This window comes from Erinaceus europaeus, chromosome 10 (assembly GCF_950295315.1).
Source record: "Erinaceus europaeus chromosome 10, mEriEur2.1, whole genome shotgun sequence".
NCBI classification, from domain to species: Eukaryota; Metazoa; Chordata; class Mammalia; order Eulipotyphla; family Erinaceidae; genus Erinaceus; species Erinaceus europaeus.
Window position 1 is genome coordinate 49,508,322 of NC_080171.1, and position 20,667 is coordinate 49,528,988.

The window sequence follows — 20,667 nt, forward strand, 5'->3', positions numbered from 1 at the left end:
TCAATGTAAGTTGAGAGGGCCAGGGCTTGTTCGCAGGTAGATCTTCCTGGGCAGAAACCAGCCTGGGCAGGTGATAGGAATTTCTCTGTAAGAGGAGAAATACGTGACAGAAGCAGCCTCTCAAGGAGTTTGTAACACACGGAGAGGAGAGAAATTGGTCTATAGCTGGCGGCCAGTGTTGGGTCTTTCTTTGGTTTCAAAACCGCTATAATCTTCGCATGACGCCAAACTTTGGGCATAGACTCAGATTCCAAGATGTGGGACAGGAATGAAGCGAGCCACTTCTTTACCGCGGGGCCCAGGTTAAGAATGAGTTCTGGGGTTATGTTATCATAGCCAGCAGCTGTTCCCGGTTGAACCCTCTTCAAAGCGTCTTCCAGTTCAGACAGTGTAAAGGGAGAGATTTTTGGAGATGGACAAGATAACCGGAAGTGGTTTCTCATGAATAAATGAATAAATAAATAAATAAATAAATAAAATAAAAAAAAAATAAAGTCAAAGTTTAAAAAAAAGAAAAAGAAAAAAAGAAAGACACCTGGAGATCTGCTTCACTGCTTGTGAAGTGACCACCCTGCAGGTGAGGAGCCAAGGGCTCGAACTGGGATCCTTAAGCGGGTCCTTGGGCTTCACACTATGCGCATTTAACTCGGTGCGCTACCACCGAACTGCCCAATTCTTACTGTTTTTAATTGGATCCAAAATAAGATAGCAACTTAATGAAAGCTAAATTCTGAAATTTAATTTCAGTGACATTCACTTTCTTGACAGAGGTTTGTGGCAAAGGAATGTGGAAAGAAACTATCAGGATTATATGGCAACTTTACTGATGTAAAATGCAGTAAGGATCTGCCATAGAGTACAGTTTATAAGGAAAGTTATGGTGCTGTTTTCTTTGAAACTCTTTGATGAATAAAAGGATGATTTGGTTCCTGGTTTATAGGACAAACATTGGGGCACAAGGCTTAAAACTGTAGTCTGATTTAGACATTTCTAATACAGTAAGTGCCCAATAACTATCTGTTACATAAATAAATCTATGAGCTCAGAACACAATTGTATCTTTGATTTGACTTAAAAAGATTATATTCCTTTCAACTGGAGTAAGAGATATAGTTTAGTAAAAAACTGAATGTGTTTTGTTGCAAAAATATTAAATTATTGGGGCCAGCGGTGGCATACCTGGTAGAGTATACGAGTATACATGTTACAATACTCAAAGACCAGGGGCTTAAATTCTCTCCTTCTCTCTCTCTCTCCCTTCCTCTCTCTCTCTCTCTCTCCCTATCTTCCCTTTCCCTTTTAGTTTATCTCTGTCTCTATAAAAAATGAATAAATACATAAGTAAGTTAATAAACAAAATATTAAATTATGAACATATGATTTTAGAAACCTACTTTATGTTAGCTCAGCACAAAGGTAAAATAGTTGTGCTTGTCAATATACCTGGGAAGAAGTACCTGCTATATTTATAAAGATATTTAGCACAGTTTTTTTGTATTTTTAAGATATATTTATCAGAGTTCACTAGAAAATTAAATCCTGGGCAGGGTGACAGCATAATGGTTATGCAAAAAGACTTTCATGTCTGAGGCTCTGAGGTCCCAGGTTTAATCCCCTGCAATACCATAATCCAGAACTGAGCAGTGCTCTGGTTCGTCTCTCATAAAGAAAGAAAGAAAGAAAAAAAGAAAGAGTAATAAAGAAAAAGAGAAAAAAAAGAAAGAGAGAGAAAGGAAAGAAGGAAGGAAGGGAGAAAGAGGAAGAAAGAAAGCGAGAGAAAGAAAAAAGGAGAGAGAAACGAAGGAAAGAAGGAAAAGAAAATCCTGTCTCTATCATCTACTCGCTTATATGACTATAAACACATGGCTTTACTCCCTCAAATTGTTTTCCTCACAAAAGTAATGAGAGAACCAAAGAATCTAACACATGTGAAAGAACTCTTCACATTATTAAGAATAATATAAAAAATAAAGATGTGATTGGCAGGATGAAATATTTTAGTGTAAAAGGTTAGTGTAAAAGGGTCATGGTAGAAAGGTGCTTAAAACTATACCTCAGAAAACTCAGGTTAGAGGTATGAGGAACTAGGTTTTTAAATTAATTTGAACTTTACTCTAGTCACAAAAGATAAAACTCACAAAAGATAAAACTGTTTTTCATTCTCTAACAGCAGCCAATAAATTGTTTTTTATTCACATAAATGAAGGGAACACATATATTGGATTCCTTCCTCTTTACATAATGTATTTGAAATTTATCCACATAGTTTCAGCAGTTCATTTTGCTTTATTATTTATTAAAGAATTTGTCACAGAAAGGAAATGAAGTGTGCATGTATTATCTATTCCTTAGTTAATGTCAAAATTTAACGAAATGTGAAAAGCAAAAAGCAGAACATGCAAACTATTATTGATTTCTTTTTCATCCTTTCTTCCCTTGCACATACTTTTTTATTGTTTTACTGGGGGTGGGGGAGATCACAGTTTTCTGGACAATTTTTGACACATGGATACAGTTGTTTATGTTTATGTTACAGGCGTCCAACCACTCCCACCACTAATCCATGCCCACCTTCACCAACCTGTATGGATAACTGACCCCTACCTTCCATCACCACCCATCCAGAATCCTTTCCTTTGCTAAATACACCTTATCCATACCAAGCTTCACCTTGGGTTGGTTTCTCTTTTCTTTTCTTTTTTTTTCTTTTAATTTATTTTTTATTTAAGAAAGGATAAATTAAAAAAAAAAAACCATAGGGTTTCTCTTTTCTTACTTCTTAAATACCATTTACCAAAAGACTGATTCTTTCAACCTGCATCATTTTGAAAAAGAAAAGCAGGCCTTGGGGGTCAGGTGGTAGTGCAGTGGGTTAAGCGTACGTGGCGCAAAGCTCAGTGACCTGCTGAAGGATCCTGGTTCCAGACCCGGCTCCCTACTTGCAGGGGAGTCGCTTCACAGGCAGTGAAGCAAGTCTGCAGGTGTCTTTCTCTCCCTGTCTTCCCCTCCTCTCTCCATTTCTCTTTGTCCTATCCAACAACGAACGACATTAACAACAACAATAATAACCACAGTAAGGCTACAACAACAAGGACAACAAAAGGGAAAAAAAAAAGGCCTCCAGGAGCAGTGGATTCATGGTGCAGGCACTGAGCCCCAGCAATAACCCTGGAGGTTATATATATATGAAAAGCAGGCCTTATTGCAATCTTCATTTTTGCCATCTCAACGTAGAATTTATTCTGAACATTTCAGAAAGATCCAGGCTGAATATTTCTAGGGAAACATGGAGGTTGAAACATGAAAAGCATGGTCTAGGAGGTAGTGTAGTGGATAAAGCACTGGACTCTCAAGCATGAGGCTCTGAGTTCAATCCCTGGCAGCACATGTACCAGAGTGATGTCAGGTTCTTTTTCTCTCTCCTATTTTTCTCATGAATAAATAAATTCTTTAAAAAATAACATGAAAGTCAATTCTATATATAGACACAGTTGCATCCGAGAGATAGAGAGAGAGAGAGAGAGAAAGAACCAGATATCACTCTGGTACATGTGCTGCCAGGGATCAAACCCAAGACCTCATGCCCGAGAATCCAATGCTTTATCCACTGCACCACCTCCCAGACCACAGTCTAAAATCTTTAAAAAAAAATTTATAGGGGCCAAATGGTGATGCACCAGTTGAATATACATGTTAACATGCACAAGGACATGGGTTTGTGCCTCCACTCCCCACCTGCATGGTGGGGGAACTTCACAGCAGATCTACACATGTCTCTCTCTCTCTGTCTCTCTCTCTCTCTATTATATCCTGCTTCCCTCTTAATTTCTCTCTGGCCTATCAAATAAAATAGAAAAAGGAAAGCATGGTCACGGGCATGGTGAATTCATAGTGTGGGCACCATAACCCAGCAATAACCCTGGTGGTAATAATAAAGAAAGTATTGTATAAATTTTTATTTTTTGTGGATAAACACATAAAAAATAAAACTGTTAGACATAAGGTGAATGCATGTAACTTTATAAGAAACTGTCAAAGTGGTTAACCCATTTTATATTTCCATCAACATTGCATATAAATTACATTGGCTCTATAATACTTTATACTGTTAGCTTTTGACTTTTAATATTTTAGTGGATATAAAATGGTAATTCATTGTGGTTTTGATTTGCACTCCCCAGAAGTTTAACAGTGGTGAGCATCTTTTATATATCATTAACTGATTATATTCCATTCTCTTATGAATTCTACAAATCATTAGTTTTTTTAACTGAGTTATCTTTTTGTTACTAATATATAGAAGTCATTTGTATTTTGGGGGCTTGAGCACTTTATCAGATAGTGATTTGAGATTAACTTTTCCTAATATGGTTTGCCATTTCATTTGCTTAACAGTGTTTTTAAGTGAACATAACTTTTTCATTTTGATGAATTGCAAGTCTGACCAATATCCACCAGGGACTTCTCTAGTCTCAATTTCCAGTCATGGGACATGTTAGTTTAATTGTATTGCTTTGGACAATATCCAGGTAGGCAAAATGGAAGGTCAGGGATAGTTCCATATGCATTTTTAAAGTCCTTCTGGACTTGATAAATTTTGTTGTCATTTCTTGACTACAGGTCATCCTTCACTGAATGTTTTATTACTCAATGACCCTTTGTCTAACTTGTCTGGCTTCATAATCATCAGTTACTTTTTATTGTCATAGACTAAGACATTTCATTATAATCTATTTTCAAATCAGTGGGTAGGAATTCCTCTTTCATAAAAAATTGCTGACTCAGAAAATCTATTTTTTGACTTTCTGAAAATGATTGCGATGCAGAGGCTCAAAATCAGAAATGTGGCATTAGTACAGTTTCAGTATTAAAGATCTAAGTCAATATGCATGAGCAAGGTCAGCTCTGAATCCATTCTAAACTAGAGAATTCCAGCCAGGCTGCTAAAACAAAGTCAAGTAGATATAGATGCTTAACACTGGGATGAATAAAGCTCTGTAAAAATACTTTTTAAAAAAGCAGAATTAGTATATAATAAATCATTAATCAAAAGTGAAATAAAGTATCTTACTGTTCCCTGCAAGATTGAACAGCAGTTTTCCAGGTGCCTTTCTGCTCTGTGATCAAGGAGTGGCAGTAGCCCGAGTGATAGTGCCATCCAACTGGACAGGATTTGTCATCCACCTCCTGAAAAATAGTTGACTATGTTCACATCATAATGGTCTTTACAATCTAGAGTCTGGACTCAGCACAAAGGGTTCTATGAAAACTCAGTGGAGGGTTTTGTCACCAGTAAAAAAGGTCAGCCCTCATACCAATTCCTTTGGAAATGGAACGTCTTCTTAGAAAAAAATGCTACTAAAGTCAGCTCATGATAAGTACTTTCTTGAAATATATTGATTTAACTGATGCATTTTGTTATTTTCTAAATCCCTTTAGCCCCCTTTTTGTGTGTGTGTGTGTGTGTTTGCTTTCAAAGTGTAACACAGGGAGGTGGAAGTAGCATGAGTTGACAAATCATTGCCTTTCTTTTAGTGTTAGCTTAAAATAGGGCACACTTCAAAAATAAAGGTATATGACTATTTATCACCTTGACATGGGAGCTCCAAGATTCCCAGGAAATCCCATTGCACTGATACAGCTTTTGGAGCCTTTCTTCAAAATGGAAGAATCCCTTTAATTCCAACATGCAATTCTTTGGAAACAATAATAACTGATCCAATAGAAAGGAAAGTGTGATTTACTGTAAACCTATCTCCTTCGGGTTTTCACTTGTTGGGTAGCATTTGTATTGAGTAAATTGTGCCCAAGGTTAAAGGTTGTTTTATAGCCTAACAAACGACTTGTTATAGGTTGAACAGGAAGTAAAAAGACTTTCATACCTGTCTGGGTAAGTGTGAGTCAGTTGTGGATTCCAGCTTAGCTGCTTGAGGCAGTTCTGCCACTCTGGAGATCTCTTCTAGCTGACTAAGAATGGGTACTTTGGCCCTCCTTTTGTGAGTTGGGGAGCTGTATTCCTCTAGTTCCAAAGACAGGACTCCATGATACTTGAGCAAATCAACAAACAATTAAGTAAAAAACAAATATCAAGATAGCAAAACAAACAAACAAAACCCCCCAGAAACTACGTTGTAGAAATAGGTAACCCAAAAGTGGAATCAAAGCAAAAAGCTAGGGTGTTTTTTTCTGATTACTTAAACTTCTAAAACAAATTCCAGAACTAGTTATTATTTATATGAGTATATGTATGTATGTATATATATATAATAAAATCATAGTTACATTAAATATTTTCCATTCATAAACACAAAAAAATCACAGGGTACACTTACATTATAGATGATGTCTGTTCCATTTCTATAAACTGAGGATGGAAGAACCTAAAATCAAGAAAGGAGACAATATCAACAAAATTGACTTAAATAATTACTAGCAATATCATAAGCCCTTTCTGTAATATCTTGTTAATATCTGTGAAGATAAAACAGACATTTCCTAAGATTTTTATTTTGTCAAATCATTGGAATTTAAGAAAAGCCCTGCTGACTTTCTGCACCCAGGTAGATCACTTAATCTCATCCTATTCCATGGCCAGAAGTCCTTCCCTAACTGTCCTTAACGTAATTTTTAAATATTTATTGATATGGGAAAGTGACAAGAAAGACACCAAAGCACCACTCCACTCTGGTGGATGCTGGTGCCAGAGGTTGAACTGGGGGTGTCTGGGGCTTTAGGCATTGAAATTCAGTGCTCTAACACTTCCAAGATATCTTCTTGTTCTCCCTATCTGAGTTGATGCCAAGGGAAACCAAAGCAGAAATCATATAAATAAATCAGTTTATCTACTACCTCAGTGAGTGCAATTAATGAAGTCGAGTAGTGTTATAATATTTATGTATGGTTGTGCCAGAAAACTTAACTTCACTCACTGTGATCCAATCTACCTTTTTCAGTGTTTCGGGACACTATGAAATATAGTGTTTCTTTAAAAATACAATTCACACATCAGTTCCCAGAAGGTTTTAACCTTACTGTTTTGCCATTCCCTGAGGTCCTAAGCTTCATTCCTGAAAGATCTGTAGACTCAAAGCCTTGCAGGGTGTCTCCCCTGGTGACTGCAAAGTGCTTGGTAGACGGACTAGGTCTTCTTTCCAGATGAAAGGACCCAGAAGGACTGGGTGAGGAAGATCCTGGGGCCAGTGAATGCCAAATGCCCTTTTCCTGTGGCTTGTACATGTTTGGGGTGAAGGAATATGAAGAATGGCACTGTCCTGGAAGCATGCAAGATGGCAGGTCAGTTCATTTTACACAAGCAGATAAGAGATCACATTGACAAACATCAACACAGCATCTAAAGCAGCTTGTCATTAAACTTAGATGAATGGTTTTCCCACCAGATGTTGCCTTTTTGCCATTTGCCAGAAACTTCTTTACTCTTCATCAGTTTCCATCCAGGAAAGCTGTTCCCTTCTGCACATCTACAGGGTGATTGTAAAGTCATGAAACTTATTTTTCATGAACCACAAATGAAAAATCCTTGTTGTGATTTTACAATAATACCCTATACTGAGGAAATAGCCTTACTTCCCTGCATACTGTAACATTCCTCAACAGATCAGATTTATATACTGGTCAAGTATCACTGCATAGACACTTCAAAGTGTTCATTTTCCCCAGTATCCTAGAGGTAGAAACTGGAGTTGATTAAAGATGCCAATGATACAAGGAACAGCTATAAAAAATAGTATTCAACTGTTACAGAAGACTCAGTAAATTTTAAGGGATCTTCATCTATTGAAAATGTCTCTGATTAGTATTTCTGGAAAGGCATGGGGGTATTTTACCCTTTATGTACAAAGTGTGTAACTCATGTATTTTATGTACCAAATGTGACCAGAAAATTCTAAAAAGACAAAGTGCTGAGGAAAGTTGTTGCAGAGCAATGTTGTGAAAAATATGAGTATTAAATTAAAAAAGGGATAGTGTTAATTTTCTCATCATAGAATGAAAAAGACGAGAAGATAACAAATTTCAGGTGAAGAAAGCATATGCCAGGTGTTAAAACAGGGATGGATATAAGACCAATCACAATACAGAACACTTGTTAAATATACAAATAAGTAGAAGCCATTAGGCAGAAAAACAAACAAACAAACATCAGTGCACCAAGGAATTTGGTTGGCCTTTATTTAGTTCCCAGGTTGTTCATACCATATACTATCCAGGACTTATTAGGCTCTGCAACCCAAGGTTATTCATTAATATTCTCCAGCTGCTCCTGAATCCGTAAGCCAGCTGCATCTATTTTTCTACAATTCCTTACTCTCAGAATTTTCCTGGTCACACTACAGTGAGGGCTCTGAATTTAGGCATTAAGAGCTCTCTTTAACAGAGGAAGATAATTACAGCCTTACAAACTCTGGGGGAAAATAATTGTCGATAGATTCTCACCAACATTGTTTCCCCCTTGGTGAGAACAACAAATGGGTAGGAAAAAAACAACTACAGCACTGACTTGTTGCTTTTCTCAACCGATAGTTCCCAGCAGGAGAAAAACCACATGAAGCAGAAACCAGAATAAAAGGCCTACATCATGACTGAGGTTGCTTTCTTGATAAGAAATTAAGCATTTTGATTTGAAGGCGTTATCAAGCATGTTGGCTGTTGAAAGCAAGCAGCTACAGCGCCAGGACCGCCAGGACCGCTCCTGATTTCAAGATGAGGATCAAAAGAATACCTCCTTTTGAGTCCAAAATTTTCACTGCAGCTTTTGTCTTTGTGCCAAGAACTGCATTCACAGGGGAGTTCAGAATTACTTCAAAGACCTCATCATCTTCCTCTAATCCGTCATAGGTAATTGCTATATTCCACATCTTAGTTGACATTCCTACAAGAAGTAAACATTTTAATTACTCTTTAATTGCTATTTCAATCACCTAGGTGTCAGAGAAATATATTAATTAACATGTCTACAGTTAGACTGCAGTAGCCTGAGTGAGCTATTGTACTACTACCAACTCACTGAAGTCATGCTGTTCTCCCAAATAATATTAAAAGACCACATTTGTTCCTGGACAATGATGATTCCGTTTAAATGCATTCACTGTAACAAAAAAGTAAGCTGCATTATGGAAGGGATGGAAAAAAAAATAGCAGATGAGATCCAAAGACTCCCGCTCCCCTACTCTGACTCTTCTTAAAAATAAACAAGTACCACAATCTTAAAATCTTGAGAGTTTCAAAATTTTTCAGTAGTTGGTACAAACAGAAGTGATTATTCAATGGTACTTTATGCTACTCATGGAGCTCTTTAAATGATTGATTTTTAAAGACAGTTGCCTCCATACTCAACCCTATTTCCTGAGATCTTTCTAGCCTAAAAAATGATTTTTCTGATGATGTAATACTCAGTAGTTTGGTATCTTCGAAGAGATTATTCATGGACTGGTGTTTTTCTAGATATTGACAGAGCCATTTTGTTTTTCTTTCTGTCTACTTCTACTCATGGAGTTATAGTCAAATTCAGTTCACAGTTATTTTATGAAAATATGAATATAACAGAAGAGAAAATAATATATAGTAAAGAGGGTTCAATCTTAAGGAAAGGAGATAATACTTTAACCTAAGGCAAAGTTTTGAAAATTTAATAACTTGTCACTTCCTTGTTGGCTACTTAAGGGTTTGATTCTCATACACTCCTCTATATAAGTAGTTAAACAATCTAGCCATCTTTTCTAAGAATCTGAATTCTTTTCATCTTGCTATTTAAGCTTTTTTTTTTTCTCCTACAGATTTCTGTTTGAATTGTGCCATCTATATTATGATGGCTTTCTTCTCGAAGGTATGTCCTATATAGTTTTCATAATTAATAAAAAATAGCCATCAATTCCCAACAGAAGCCAATGGAAAAAAATAGAACTATAAATTTATCCTATTCTTGGTTGTTCTTAGAGTTTTTTTAAAGTATGTGTGAAATAATTTTATAAAAGATTGACACAAATTTAGAAAATTTTTAGTATCAACTGAGTATTTAAAAGAATTATTTTAAAAATCTTTGAAAACACAAGTTGAAGAATAACATATAAAACACTAGATAACTTCTATCTCATGGACTGGTGAATTAATCTGTCAGTAATATATGTAGTATCTACTGGTATGTAGTATCTATTTACTTTTGCTTTAGATTCTATGGAGAAAACCAGAGGTATAACATTAAGTCAGATCTTGGTAAAGGAGTTTTAAATCTCTTTGAAGAAACAAGCAACAAAAACTATTCAAGCCTATGTATTAGTAGCTGGGTATCAAATACTATATGTATATGGGCTCCAAGTAAAAAGGATGTGGATAGAGGAAACAGAAAAACAATAAAGGTAAGAAGACAGTGAGACAAAGGCTCTGATTAGGGAAGACTGAACAGATGAGCTGGCAGGAAAAGAAAAGGTAAATGGGTGAGCAGGAAGTAACAGGCTTTGATGGCAGATTTGTCACTAGATTGTACTCTAGGTAGCTGGATCCAGATTCCACCTTCCCTTCCCCCTCTTTCTCCCTCCCTCCCTCCCTTCTTTCCTTTCTCCCTCCCTCCATTTCTCTCTCTCTCTCTCTTTCTCTCTCTCTCATGCAGTGAGCACCAGCCATTGAACCCAAGGTCTAATGTACGTGCCCTCTTACTGAGCTTATTGTCAAAATGATCTCCCTGGCTGGGTTTATTTTATTTTTTATTTTTTTTATGAGTAAGTATGTGTTTGGGGAGTGGGAGGAGCAAGAGGGAGAGAGAGAGAGAGAGAGAGAGAGAGAATGCAAAGCAAGTATTCTACCACTGCTATCTTCTCAAAACCCTGACTCAGTCTTTAAAATATAAGCTATAGGGAAGGCTCTTGAAAAATAGATGCTTTAGAAAAATGAAAGTGTTCTACTTTTGAATTCTGCTTATTAACCACTTTGTCTTACTTTATATCCTGCCACCTTCCAGACACCAAGTTGCAGATGCTGCCATGATTCCATCCTGACTTCCCTGGGCAGACAACCTCACCAAAGTGTCCTGGAACCTCACTTCTCCAGAGCTCTACCCCACTAGGGAAAGATATAGACAGGCTGGGGGTATGGCTCAATCTGCCAATACCCATGTCCAGCAGAGAAGCAATTACAGAAACCACAACTCCTACCTTCCACACTCCAAAAACAATTTTAATCCATACTCCTAGTGTGGGAGAGGATAAGAGGGCTCTGACTCCAGCTCCATCAGGACCCAGAACCCAGAGAGAGAGAGAGAGAGAGAGAGAGAAGAGAAGGAGGAGGAAAAAGAGAGAACATTTGGATATAGTAATAGTATTATGAGTAGTTTGGAGGGGAAGAGAGGACTAGACCTGGAAGAAAAAGGGAGCAATTGTGTACAAATGTAGACAGACAGTTAATACATATCTGCAACCTTAGGAGAACTACTATAGCTTGCAATGGAGGGATTTGGGATTCAGAACTCTGGTGGTGGGAATGGTATAGAATTATACCCTTACCCTTGTTGACAAATAGTTTTGTAAATCAATATTAAATCATTAATAAAATTAAAAACAAATGAATAAAGAAAAATGAAACAGTGTTATGTGAGCATATTTCAAGGCCTAGAGAGGTTAGAAACTGAGAGATATAAGGCAGCTTCATGAAGATATGAGTCTGAGCAGTGAAGAATGCCTAAGAATAAAAAAATTTTTAGTGTTTGGAGAACTGTTTCTGAAAGTCCAGAAAATTCACCATTATCCAAATAAAAACCAGTACAAAAATATTTCAAACCCCAACTTTTTTTCTCTCTCTTAAGAATTAATTTTAAAAAATCTCTTTTCTCTCCCTATCTACAAAACAAAAATATTAAGTTTTGTGGTCCTGGAGGGGGTGCAATGGCTAAGGCACTAGACTCTCAAGCATGAGGTCCTGAGTTCGATCCCCAGCAGCACATGTACCAGAGTAATGTCTGGTTCTTTCTCTCTCTCCTATCTTTCTCATAAATAAATAAATAAAATCTTTAAAAAAATATTAAGTTTTTTGTAGATAGTATGGATGAACCAGATAAGTAGATAAAATCTATTTAAGATTTAATTTAAGTGTTTCTGGTTTGTTTGCCTGCATTTCAGTTTTGTTTCTATGTCTCCCAGGTATGTATACAGGACCAGCATTTTTGGGTTAACGAGATAGGAAGTAAGAATGTCCCTGGTTTTTCTTTTTCCTTCCTCTCTCACTTTCAATGTGCAAAATATTTGTTAAGTCACTGAGCTTATAGTCAATTTTGGAATACTCGAATTGGCCCCCTGTCCCCACACAATAAAAGGTGCTGAAGAGGTGAGAGAAGGTGTCATTTGATGTAGACATATCCCAATTTACAGAATAGGTCAATTCTTAGATATTTTCGTGAAAAACAGGAAATGAGACTTTTTTTTCTTCTAAAAATTTTAAAGTAAATGCCACATTAGAGACCTCTCCTCTTGGCAGACATTTTAACTCTAAAGAAAGATGAAATCTTAATTAAAAATGCAATAAATCTTTTCAAAACACATGTTTCAAAGGAAAACAACCATTTTCTTAGGATTATTTACACTTAGACTCAAGATTAGTTACAACAGCTGAGATTAGTTTCTGGCTTGCTACAATAGCTACAAGGAAAACTCACTTGAATACTGCTCACCAGGCTGAAGTAATTCAGTTTCACTCCAGCTCCCTCCCAACAGTTCATAAACCTTTTAACGTCCTTTATAATGTTGATTTCCCAGTGTTTCTTCACCAATCATGAGATCTATTTTTAGCAAAATGAACAGATTTTTCTGGGTAAAGGGGATGAGGGTGAGAATGAGGATGTAAGACTCCAAAGAACTAAAAATTAATATAGTAGTAAATACATATTTCCAGGGTTGGGAATAGAGAGAATTCTAAAATTCTCTAAAGCATGACATTGATTTAGGGAGCTGTTTCCAGCAAAGCAAGAGAGGGAGAGAGGGAGGGATGGAGGAAGGGAGGAAGGAAGGATGGATGGAAAGAAGGAATAAAAGGTAGGTAGAAGGGATGGAGGGGAGGTAATAACCAAAGTATAAAGCAAAGGACTCTAGGGAAGGAAGGGGTAAAAAGAACCTTGGGGTCCTATTGCATGATGATAGATAAAGACTTAAATTATGGTAAAAGTTTGGCAAAGAACTTTCATAGAGACATAAGAAACTGTACTTATATATCAACAGCTGCACTGTAAACCATTAAAATTTAAGAATAAAATTTAAGAAATAAAATTTAAGAAATAAAATAAAATTTAAGAAAAACAAAACAAAAAGAAACAACTAGTCAAGTATTGTTTCTTTTCAATTTATGTTTAGATTTTGTAAAATGTCTGATACCTCTCCAAAATCACAAGACTATATAAAGATCTCAGAAGTAATTTGTGTCAACCAAAGCAGTTTGAAAACTCTTCTGAGAAAAAAATGGGTTTTTACCTTGTGCAGTGGGATCTTCATTAAGTAGATTTTAGAAATGCTTCTACTGTGATTATCAACCCAAATAGAGCACTAAATAGGGTTTCTCAAAATCTACAGAGAGCCACATAACTGTTGGTGTGTGGCAAACAGATCTCAAGCAATACCATATGTCAAAGACTCTATCCCCCACCCATTCATTGTAACAGTTGGAACTATCTTAACAGGAAGGACAAAAGGGGAATAGAGAAAACCCTGAGACTTGCCCAGAACCCTAGCGCTTGCAGCAAACTGAAGGGGAACACCATATTCACAATGAGAATGAAGAACTAAGTCAAGCATGGCAGAGCCTAAATACCACAGAAAGTAAATTAATAACAAAGTTTGGGTTGTCACAAACCAACTTAAGGCTCATTGTTACAGGATGAATTGGGTTGCCCCAAAATCAATACGTTCAAGTGCTAACTCCTAGTATGTCAGATTGTGACTCTGTTGGTAAAGATTTGATCTTTTTATTTTGGTGGGGGAGGAGACAGAGCACCACTTCTACAATGCTTCTGGGTATCAAATCTGTGGTCTCACTCATGCAAATATTGCTCTCCAACCATGTAGCCACCTTACTGGCTTCTTTATTTGTAAATGAGGACATTATACATGTAATTAGTTAAGATAAATTCATACTGAACTAGGATGACTCCTAACTCATTATGACTGGCATCTTTAAAAAAGGGATTTTTTTCCCCAGATGTGTCTCCTGCATGCCCATTTTTTTTGCTTCTTGCCTCTATTTCATTCAGATAGAGAACAGGGAAAGGTAAAGAGGTACATACGCCACAGAACCAGAGATTCCTCTCATGCCATAGCACCTTTCATGCAATGCCAGGGCTCAGATCTGGGCAAGACAAAGCAGGTGCCCTAGCTGATGAACTATCTCTTCAACTCAAGGGAAAATTTGAGCCCAGACTCTCATACAGGAAAAATACCACATGAAGATGAAATCAGACGTCAGGATGATACAGTAGAAGCCAAGGAACACCAAATATTCCAGAAAACCACTACAGTTAAGAGGAAGAGACACATTCTCTCAGAAGAAAAAGTATCAACACTCCTAACACCTTGGTCATAAACTTCTGACTTCTGAAACTGTGAGAAAACTGATTTCTGACTTTAAGTTACCTGCTTGGTAGACATTAGAGCAGACTTATCAAGCATATCGCTTCTGGCAAACTACAAAAAAAGAATTTCTTTTTTTATGCTTGATGCTGAGGTTGTCAGTTTTTGAGTGGTGATGGTATTTAGGCCATTTTGTTTTGCCTTTGCCTGACACATCATGTGTCAGTGGTAGACAACTTCAAGGGTTTCAGTTTGGTACAATGTTCTCAGAACACAGGACACCTCCCCTACAGACAGTACAAAACCACATACTCTGGCTGCTTCTCAACATTGTTTCCACTTATCCCTGGATGGGTGGTTTAGATACACCCAGACCAAAAGGGAAGAAAAGCATGCAGTGAGAAAGGACTACCTCCTGATCTGTAGAGACAAGGAAAATAAAGCACCAGTTCAGTTTGGCTGATTTAGGGACAGTTATCCAAAAGTGTGTCCATCCTTCTACTTAAAGAACCCTTCTTCTTCTGCCTGCTCAGAATGCCATCTCCTATGGAATGTCTTCCAGAATTTCCTTACGTTAAACAATGGGTTCATCCTTTGGGTACCAATGAACTACTTGTCTCCATGTCTGTATTTACCACATGACATAACATTTTCCAAGAATTCAGTGCTGGGAGTCAGGCGGTAGCGCAGCGGACTAAGCGCACGTGTGGCAAAGCTCAAGGACAGGTGTAAGGATCCTGGATCCCAGTTTGAGTCCCCGGCTCCCCACCAGGCGGTGAACCAGGTCTGCAGGTGTCTGTCTTTCTCCCGCCCCCCCCCCCCGTCTTCCCCTCCTCTCTCTATTTCTCTCTGTCCTATCCAACAACAATGACATCAATAATAATGACACCAATAAAACAACAAGGGCAACAAAAGGGAATAAATAAATAAATAAATAAAGCCTAAAAAAAAGAAAGAATTCAGTGTCGGAGATCAAACTTGGCATCTCACATATGCACATACTATTGAATTACCTCCTTGGCCTAATTTTTTTTTTTTTTATTTTAAGAGAGAGCGAGAGAGCAAAGAAAGCACTCTCTACCTTCCACAAATGCTTCACTTGTTTTATGTTTATCTGTTTCCAAAGTTTGAACCTGGGGTCTCACACAAGCAAGGTCAGCAGCATTCTACCACAGTCGTCCCCTTACCCCCATCCCAACAGAACATATCCGAGAGCAGGCAGCCTACTTTTGCACTTTTCTTTTCTTTTAAATATTTGTTTATTTATTCCCTTTTGTTGCCCTTGGTTTTTTTTGTTGTTGTTGTTGTAGTTATTGATGTCGTCGTTGTTGGACAGGACAGAGAGAAATGGAGAGAGGAGGGGAAGACAGAGGGGGAGAGAAAGACACTTGCAGACCTGCTTCACTGCTTGTGAAGCTACTCCCCTGCAGGTGGGGACCTTTGTACCTTTTACACCTAGCAAAACTTCCCCACAAATTTAAGACAATTTACGTGATCATTAGGTAATAATCTGCAATGGAAACTTTTCCTAACATCCTATTCCAAGGGAGATCATTTAGAAATGCCTTTAGGTTGTCATGTGAATATAATAGTCTGAAAATATCAAAATGTGAGGTAATAAATTATTATAGCTTTGTGGCAGGGCTATAAATAATTTTTAAATACACTATTTTTCCCTGGACTTTTAAAGTTTACTTTAATATTTAATATGTTATTATCATTTTAAATAAACATTCACTTACACTAATAAATATGAGAGGGCAAAAATCTCAAGTCCAAATTAATCTCTCTTGGAAGGGGGTGATATGGTTCCCTAAGGAGTTTCTAATTGACTAAAGTTGCATAGTATTCTGTCTTCTCCACAGCTTCCAGACTTTCTTAAAAACATGAAGCAAACTGTAGACAATACATACCTGGGTCAAACTGAATCAGTCTAGATGGACTTAGAGTGAAATCTTTTCCAACTGTAGCTGACACTTCATTAACCTTAAGAAGGAAAGATGCCTTTTTTAATGAAAAACAATATTCTATAATTGAGAAGCATCTTGTCTGGCTTCATACTAGACTAAATTCTTGCTCTAAAATCTGCTTTTAACATAAAGTATTTGTGAAAACAAAATAAACCATCTTAAATCCAGGATACCTAGATTTCCCTTAAAGTTAACTTTTTTATGGACTTTCTTCTTCTAGCGTTTGCCCTTCTTCCGTAGCCAGTCAACAGCGTCAGGTTGAGCCTGATGTCTGCTTGTTGCTGGCTTTGAAAGTGACTGGGATCCATGTGGATTCAGTCGGCTAGGAAGGATGGTCAGTTTCCCCAATAAATGGGTACTCACGGGATGCACCACGAGAAGGTCGATCCAATGCATCCCATTTTATGGACTAGTATCAATGGAAGTAAAAACAAATTTCAATGATTTTTTTCCCCTGTATTAATGATTTAGTTATTGGGAAAAAAATAATGTGGGTTCTAAACAACATTTTCCCCCTTTGTTATGAATACCATTTTTATCTGATTAATATCCTTCTACATCCAAAACTGTTGGAAAACAATGCCTCAAAGGAAAATGAGAGGGAGGTATACCAGGAAATGCAAAAGCACCCTGGCAACCTGTGTGAGGATCTGTCAACCAGGTTTGCAGTATCCAGCAGGTTTCAAAGTAAGTCCTTAGATTAATGGAATTAAAACTAGTCTGACCCATTTCACTGCCTGTAGTCTGACTCCCATTTCACTGTAAAGGGAGCCAACACTCTCCACAAATATGTCTGATAACATGAGCAGGTGAACAGGAAGGGAATTCACAGCCAGAACTGAGGACTTTGGAGACTCCATTAAGTCATTTGTTTTAAAAGAATAACTTTTATCTGTTTTTCCCCTCCAGAGCCAGAAAACCAGAGGTGCTTTGAGCTCTCTGAAGTCATGGTTTTTGAACTTCTCAAGAGACGAGCCTAAAAATAAATTGAGAATATTGTCCCTGACTGGTTTGAAAGTGAGGTCATGGAATGGGACTATCAAATGACTATAGTTGGTAACTGGCACTTTTGCACTTTACTTAGACATTTAAAAATGATCAGGAAAGTGGGTTCATTTATTTTTCATCTTCTTATAAAGGAATGGAATGCACAACTGAAAACCTAAAAAAAAAAAATCTGTGACCTCAGACATTATTCAAATCAAAGGTCCTAACAATTTATTGGGGCTGCAGTGAAAGGACATTCCTTCCTACGCTTCCATTTACTCTTTGTCTAAAATGCCAAGGCTCCTCCTGAACAAACTTTGATTGTGAAAAGGCTGCCTGTTGTACACCTGAATCCACCATATGCTAGGAGTGACATTTCCCTACATGCGTCTTGCATGTGCAATTACCTAGTATTTACCACCACTGAGTTTACAGAATCCTATGTGGGAAAAGGAGTCCTCTGAGACAAGGTGGTTGGAGAAATAGCTGGGGTGAAGGCATATGATAAAAACCAGGACAGACAGCACAGGGTTAAAGTGCTGTCTGTTTCTCTGCTCTGAGTCAAGCAGCCAGTAAGTGGTTGAAAGTGGCAGGTTGTGCTCTGGGTAGAGTTATCCCTGAAGGACTCAGGGCTGTGTTTGCTGAAGGCCTGCACACCCAGCTGGTTCACAGCATGCGTTCAGCTTAAGTAGACAAAAGGTTCCATGCCACACCACGTACATTCTTCCTGGCAAAGTAAATGGCAACGAGGCCCAAAACTCTAGACTAGAACATATGGTGCTTGCTATAGAGGACCAGAGGATTATTAGAAACCATCTAGGCAGATTCTTTTTTCCATAAACAATCTGCTGGAAATTTATAGGGTATACCAAATTGTCTGGTGTTCTAATAATAATAAAGCACCAATAAATCTGAGAAAAAGAGCCTTTGTTCACTGCAAAATAAATACTGAATCTGGAAATGGTACAATTGAGATGTCCAGTGGCCCAGGAGATGTCATAGTGGATTGAACCTTCAAGCATGAGGTCCTAGGCGGGGTGGTAGCACAGCGGGTTGATCGCACATAGTACATGAGGTCCTGAGTTGGATTCCTAGCATCACATGTGTCAGCATGATGTTCTGGTTCTCTTATTCTCTCCCTTTCATAAATAAATAAATACATGAATATTAAATATAAATATTAGATACCATTTTCAGCAAAAGTAAAGGCCTATACTTTTTTGTTAGATTGAGGTACAGTCTTTAAAGATTACTACTCTTCAATACCAGTATGCTCAAGCTTCTCATGTTCTCTTAGAATGCTGTTATTATACCAAATACTAAAAACTCCTATATTTATAGGTATCATTAGCTATTCTCCATAGTCTAATTAAAAGAAAAAGAACAGCTAGTTGATTAATCCAAAAGTGATTACAGAAAATTCCTTATATTTTATGGTGCCTATATTGATTTATACTTATTTGACTTTGCATGAGTTGGGTGGCTCTTAAAATAGGAGTATCTATCCATTTACCCTTTTCATTGAGATCACAGGAAGTGATCCTATTATATATTGAGAGAAAACTATTTGGAGACAAAGTTTCCTTTTCCTGTGGGAACGCCATGAAAGTTTTGCATACAACTTTTTTTTTTTCTCCGAAGCAGAACATATCCAAAATTCACTAGGTTGGACAAACTTTTCTGTGAAATCAAGCTTCAAGACTTATTCAGGCCGATTAAATAGGTCACTTGGATAGCGTGCCTACTTTGCTATGTGAGATATGGGCTCGGGTCTGATGCCCTCCGACCCCACATGGAGAAAGCTTTTGGTACTATGGTGTGTTTTCCCTCTCCCTCTCTTTCTTTCTATTTATTTATTCCCTTTTGTTGCCCTTGTTGTTTTATTGTTGTAATTATTGTTGTTATTGATGTCGTCATTGTTGGATAGGACAGAGAGAAATGGAGAGAGGAGGGGAAGACAGAGAGTGGGAGAGAAAGATAGACACCTGCAGACCTGCTTCCCTACCAGGTAGGGAGCCAGGGGTTCGAACTGGGATCCTTATGCTAGTCCTTGCGCTTGGCCCCACCTGCACTTAACCCACTGCGCTACCTCCCAACTCCCTGTCTCTCTATCTGGCAAATTTGGCCTAAAATAATGAAGTCCTATTAAAAAAAAAAGACATTATTATCAGGTTAAAAAAATAGTGAGCTAAGTTTTAGCATAGCATTGTACATTTTAGAGTTGTTACCTTTAAACTTACAAAAGCCGAATCCATAGAGTATCCTTTTCTGGTAATTTCCAAGGGCAACACACCCACATTTTCACATACTTCATATTCAACCTTTGACCATTCAATATAGGACCACTTCAATTCCAAACTGCAGGGAAAAGAAAAGAAAACTTATATAAATGAAATGTCTAGTAAAGGCCTATAGAAATCTGTTGGGTAGGAGAACAGACCACATACCTTAGTGAGCGAGGTCTTTTATCAACCTTTACCAATGGGGAAAAAAAAGTCTTATATTTGTATAGTCTACTTTAAAAGAACTTTAAACACTAACTCATTTAATGTTTACAGTTTGTGAGGCAAGGGTGGAGCACACATTAGATTTTCACTTTACAAATGCAGAAATTAAGGTTACAAAACAGTCTGAGGTCCCACAGTTATTAAAGACAAAAAAAAAAAAAAAAGGCCCAAACTTAAATACTTCGAAGGGAAAGGAACCACTAGTTGCTAAATTCAAAGAAACATTCAATTTTGGTAAGAATACTAATATGAAATCTTCTAGACTATCTTTGGGCCTTCTTCCTCAGCACAAGATGATATGTTCCAGAAACAGATCAACTCTAAATTTAATAAAGAGCAATCTCTTGAAAAATTCCACCCAAACATTTCTCTTCAAACTTTGTCTTACCTCTTTTATTTCCCGTAAGTTTCCGCAGTATACAGACACCAGCAATATTTACTATGTTCACTTAACACACTTATACTGCTTTTTAAAAATTTATTTCCCCTTTACTCCTCATTTATAAGATCCCTCAGTGGTTGCCTTAGTATATTTTCAAGTTCCTAGTCAGATTACAGTTATGACCCCTATATTTTAAAATTGATTTTTACAGCCTTTTTCCCCCCACAACTAGAAGTTCTGGTTGCCATAATGTGGAACATGGAGTT

The 20,667-nt window shown here is 37.3% G+C and overlaps 1 protein-coding gene across 5 annotated transcripts in view; it reads right to left on the reverse strand.

Annotated features, from left to right (window-relative positions):
* Window positions 1–20,667, reverse strand: part of FREM1 (FRAS1 related extracellular matrix 1) — a 185,171-nt gene that overhangs the window by 10,994 nt on the left and 153,510 nt on the right. For 4 of the 5 annotated variants that reach the window (XM_060199587.1, XM_060199588.1, XM_060199596.1 and 1 more), the window contains 7 exons: window positions 19,741–19,870; window positions 16,469–16,541; window positions 8,738–8,887; window positions 7,033–7,271; window positions 6,333–6,380; window positions 5,883–6,047; window positions 5,072–5,187 (listed from right to left, as the gene is read on the reverse strand). In XM_060199587.1, coding sequence (XP_060055570.1) covers window positions 5,072–5,187; window positions 5,883–6,047; window positions 6,333–6,380; window positions 7,033–7,271; window positions 8,738–8,887; window positions 16,469–16,541; window positions 19,741–19,870 — 921 coding nt within the window. Of the gene's footprint in view, window positions 1–5,071; window positions 5,188–5,882; window positions 6,048–6,332; window positions 6,381–7,032; window positions 7,272–8,737; window positions 8,888–16,468; window positions 16,542–18,530; window positions 18,652–19,740; window positions 19,871–20,667 lie in introns of those variants that run through there. The other variant, XM_060199589.1, reaches the window with a different exon arrangement.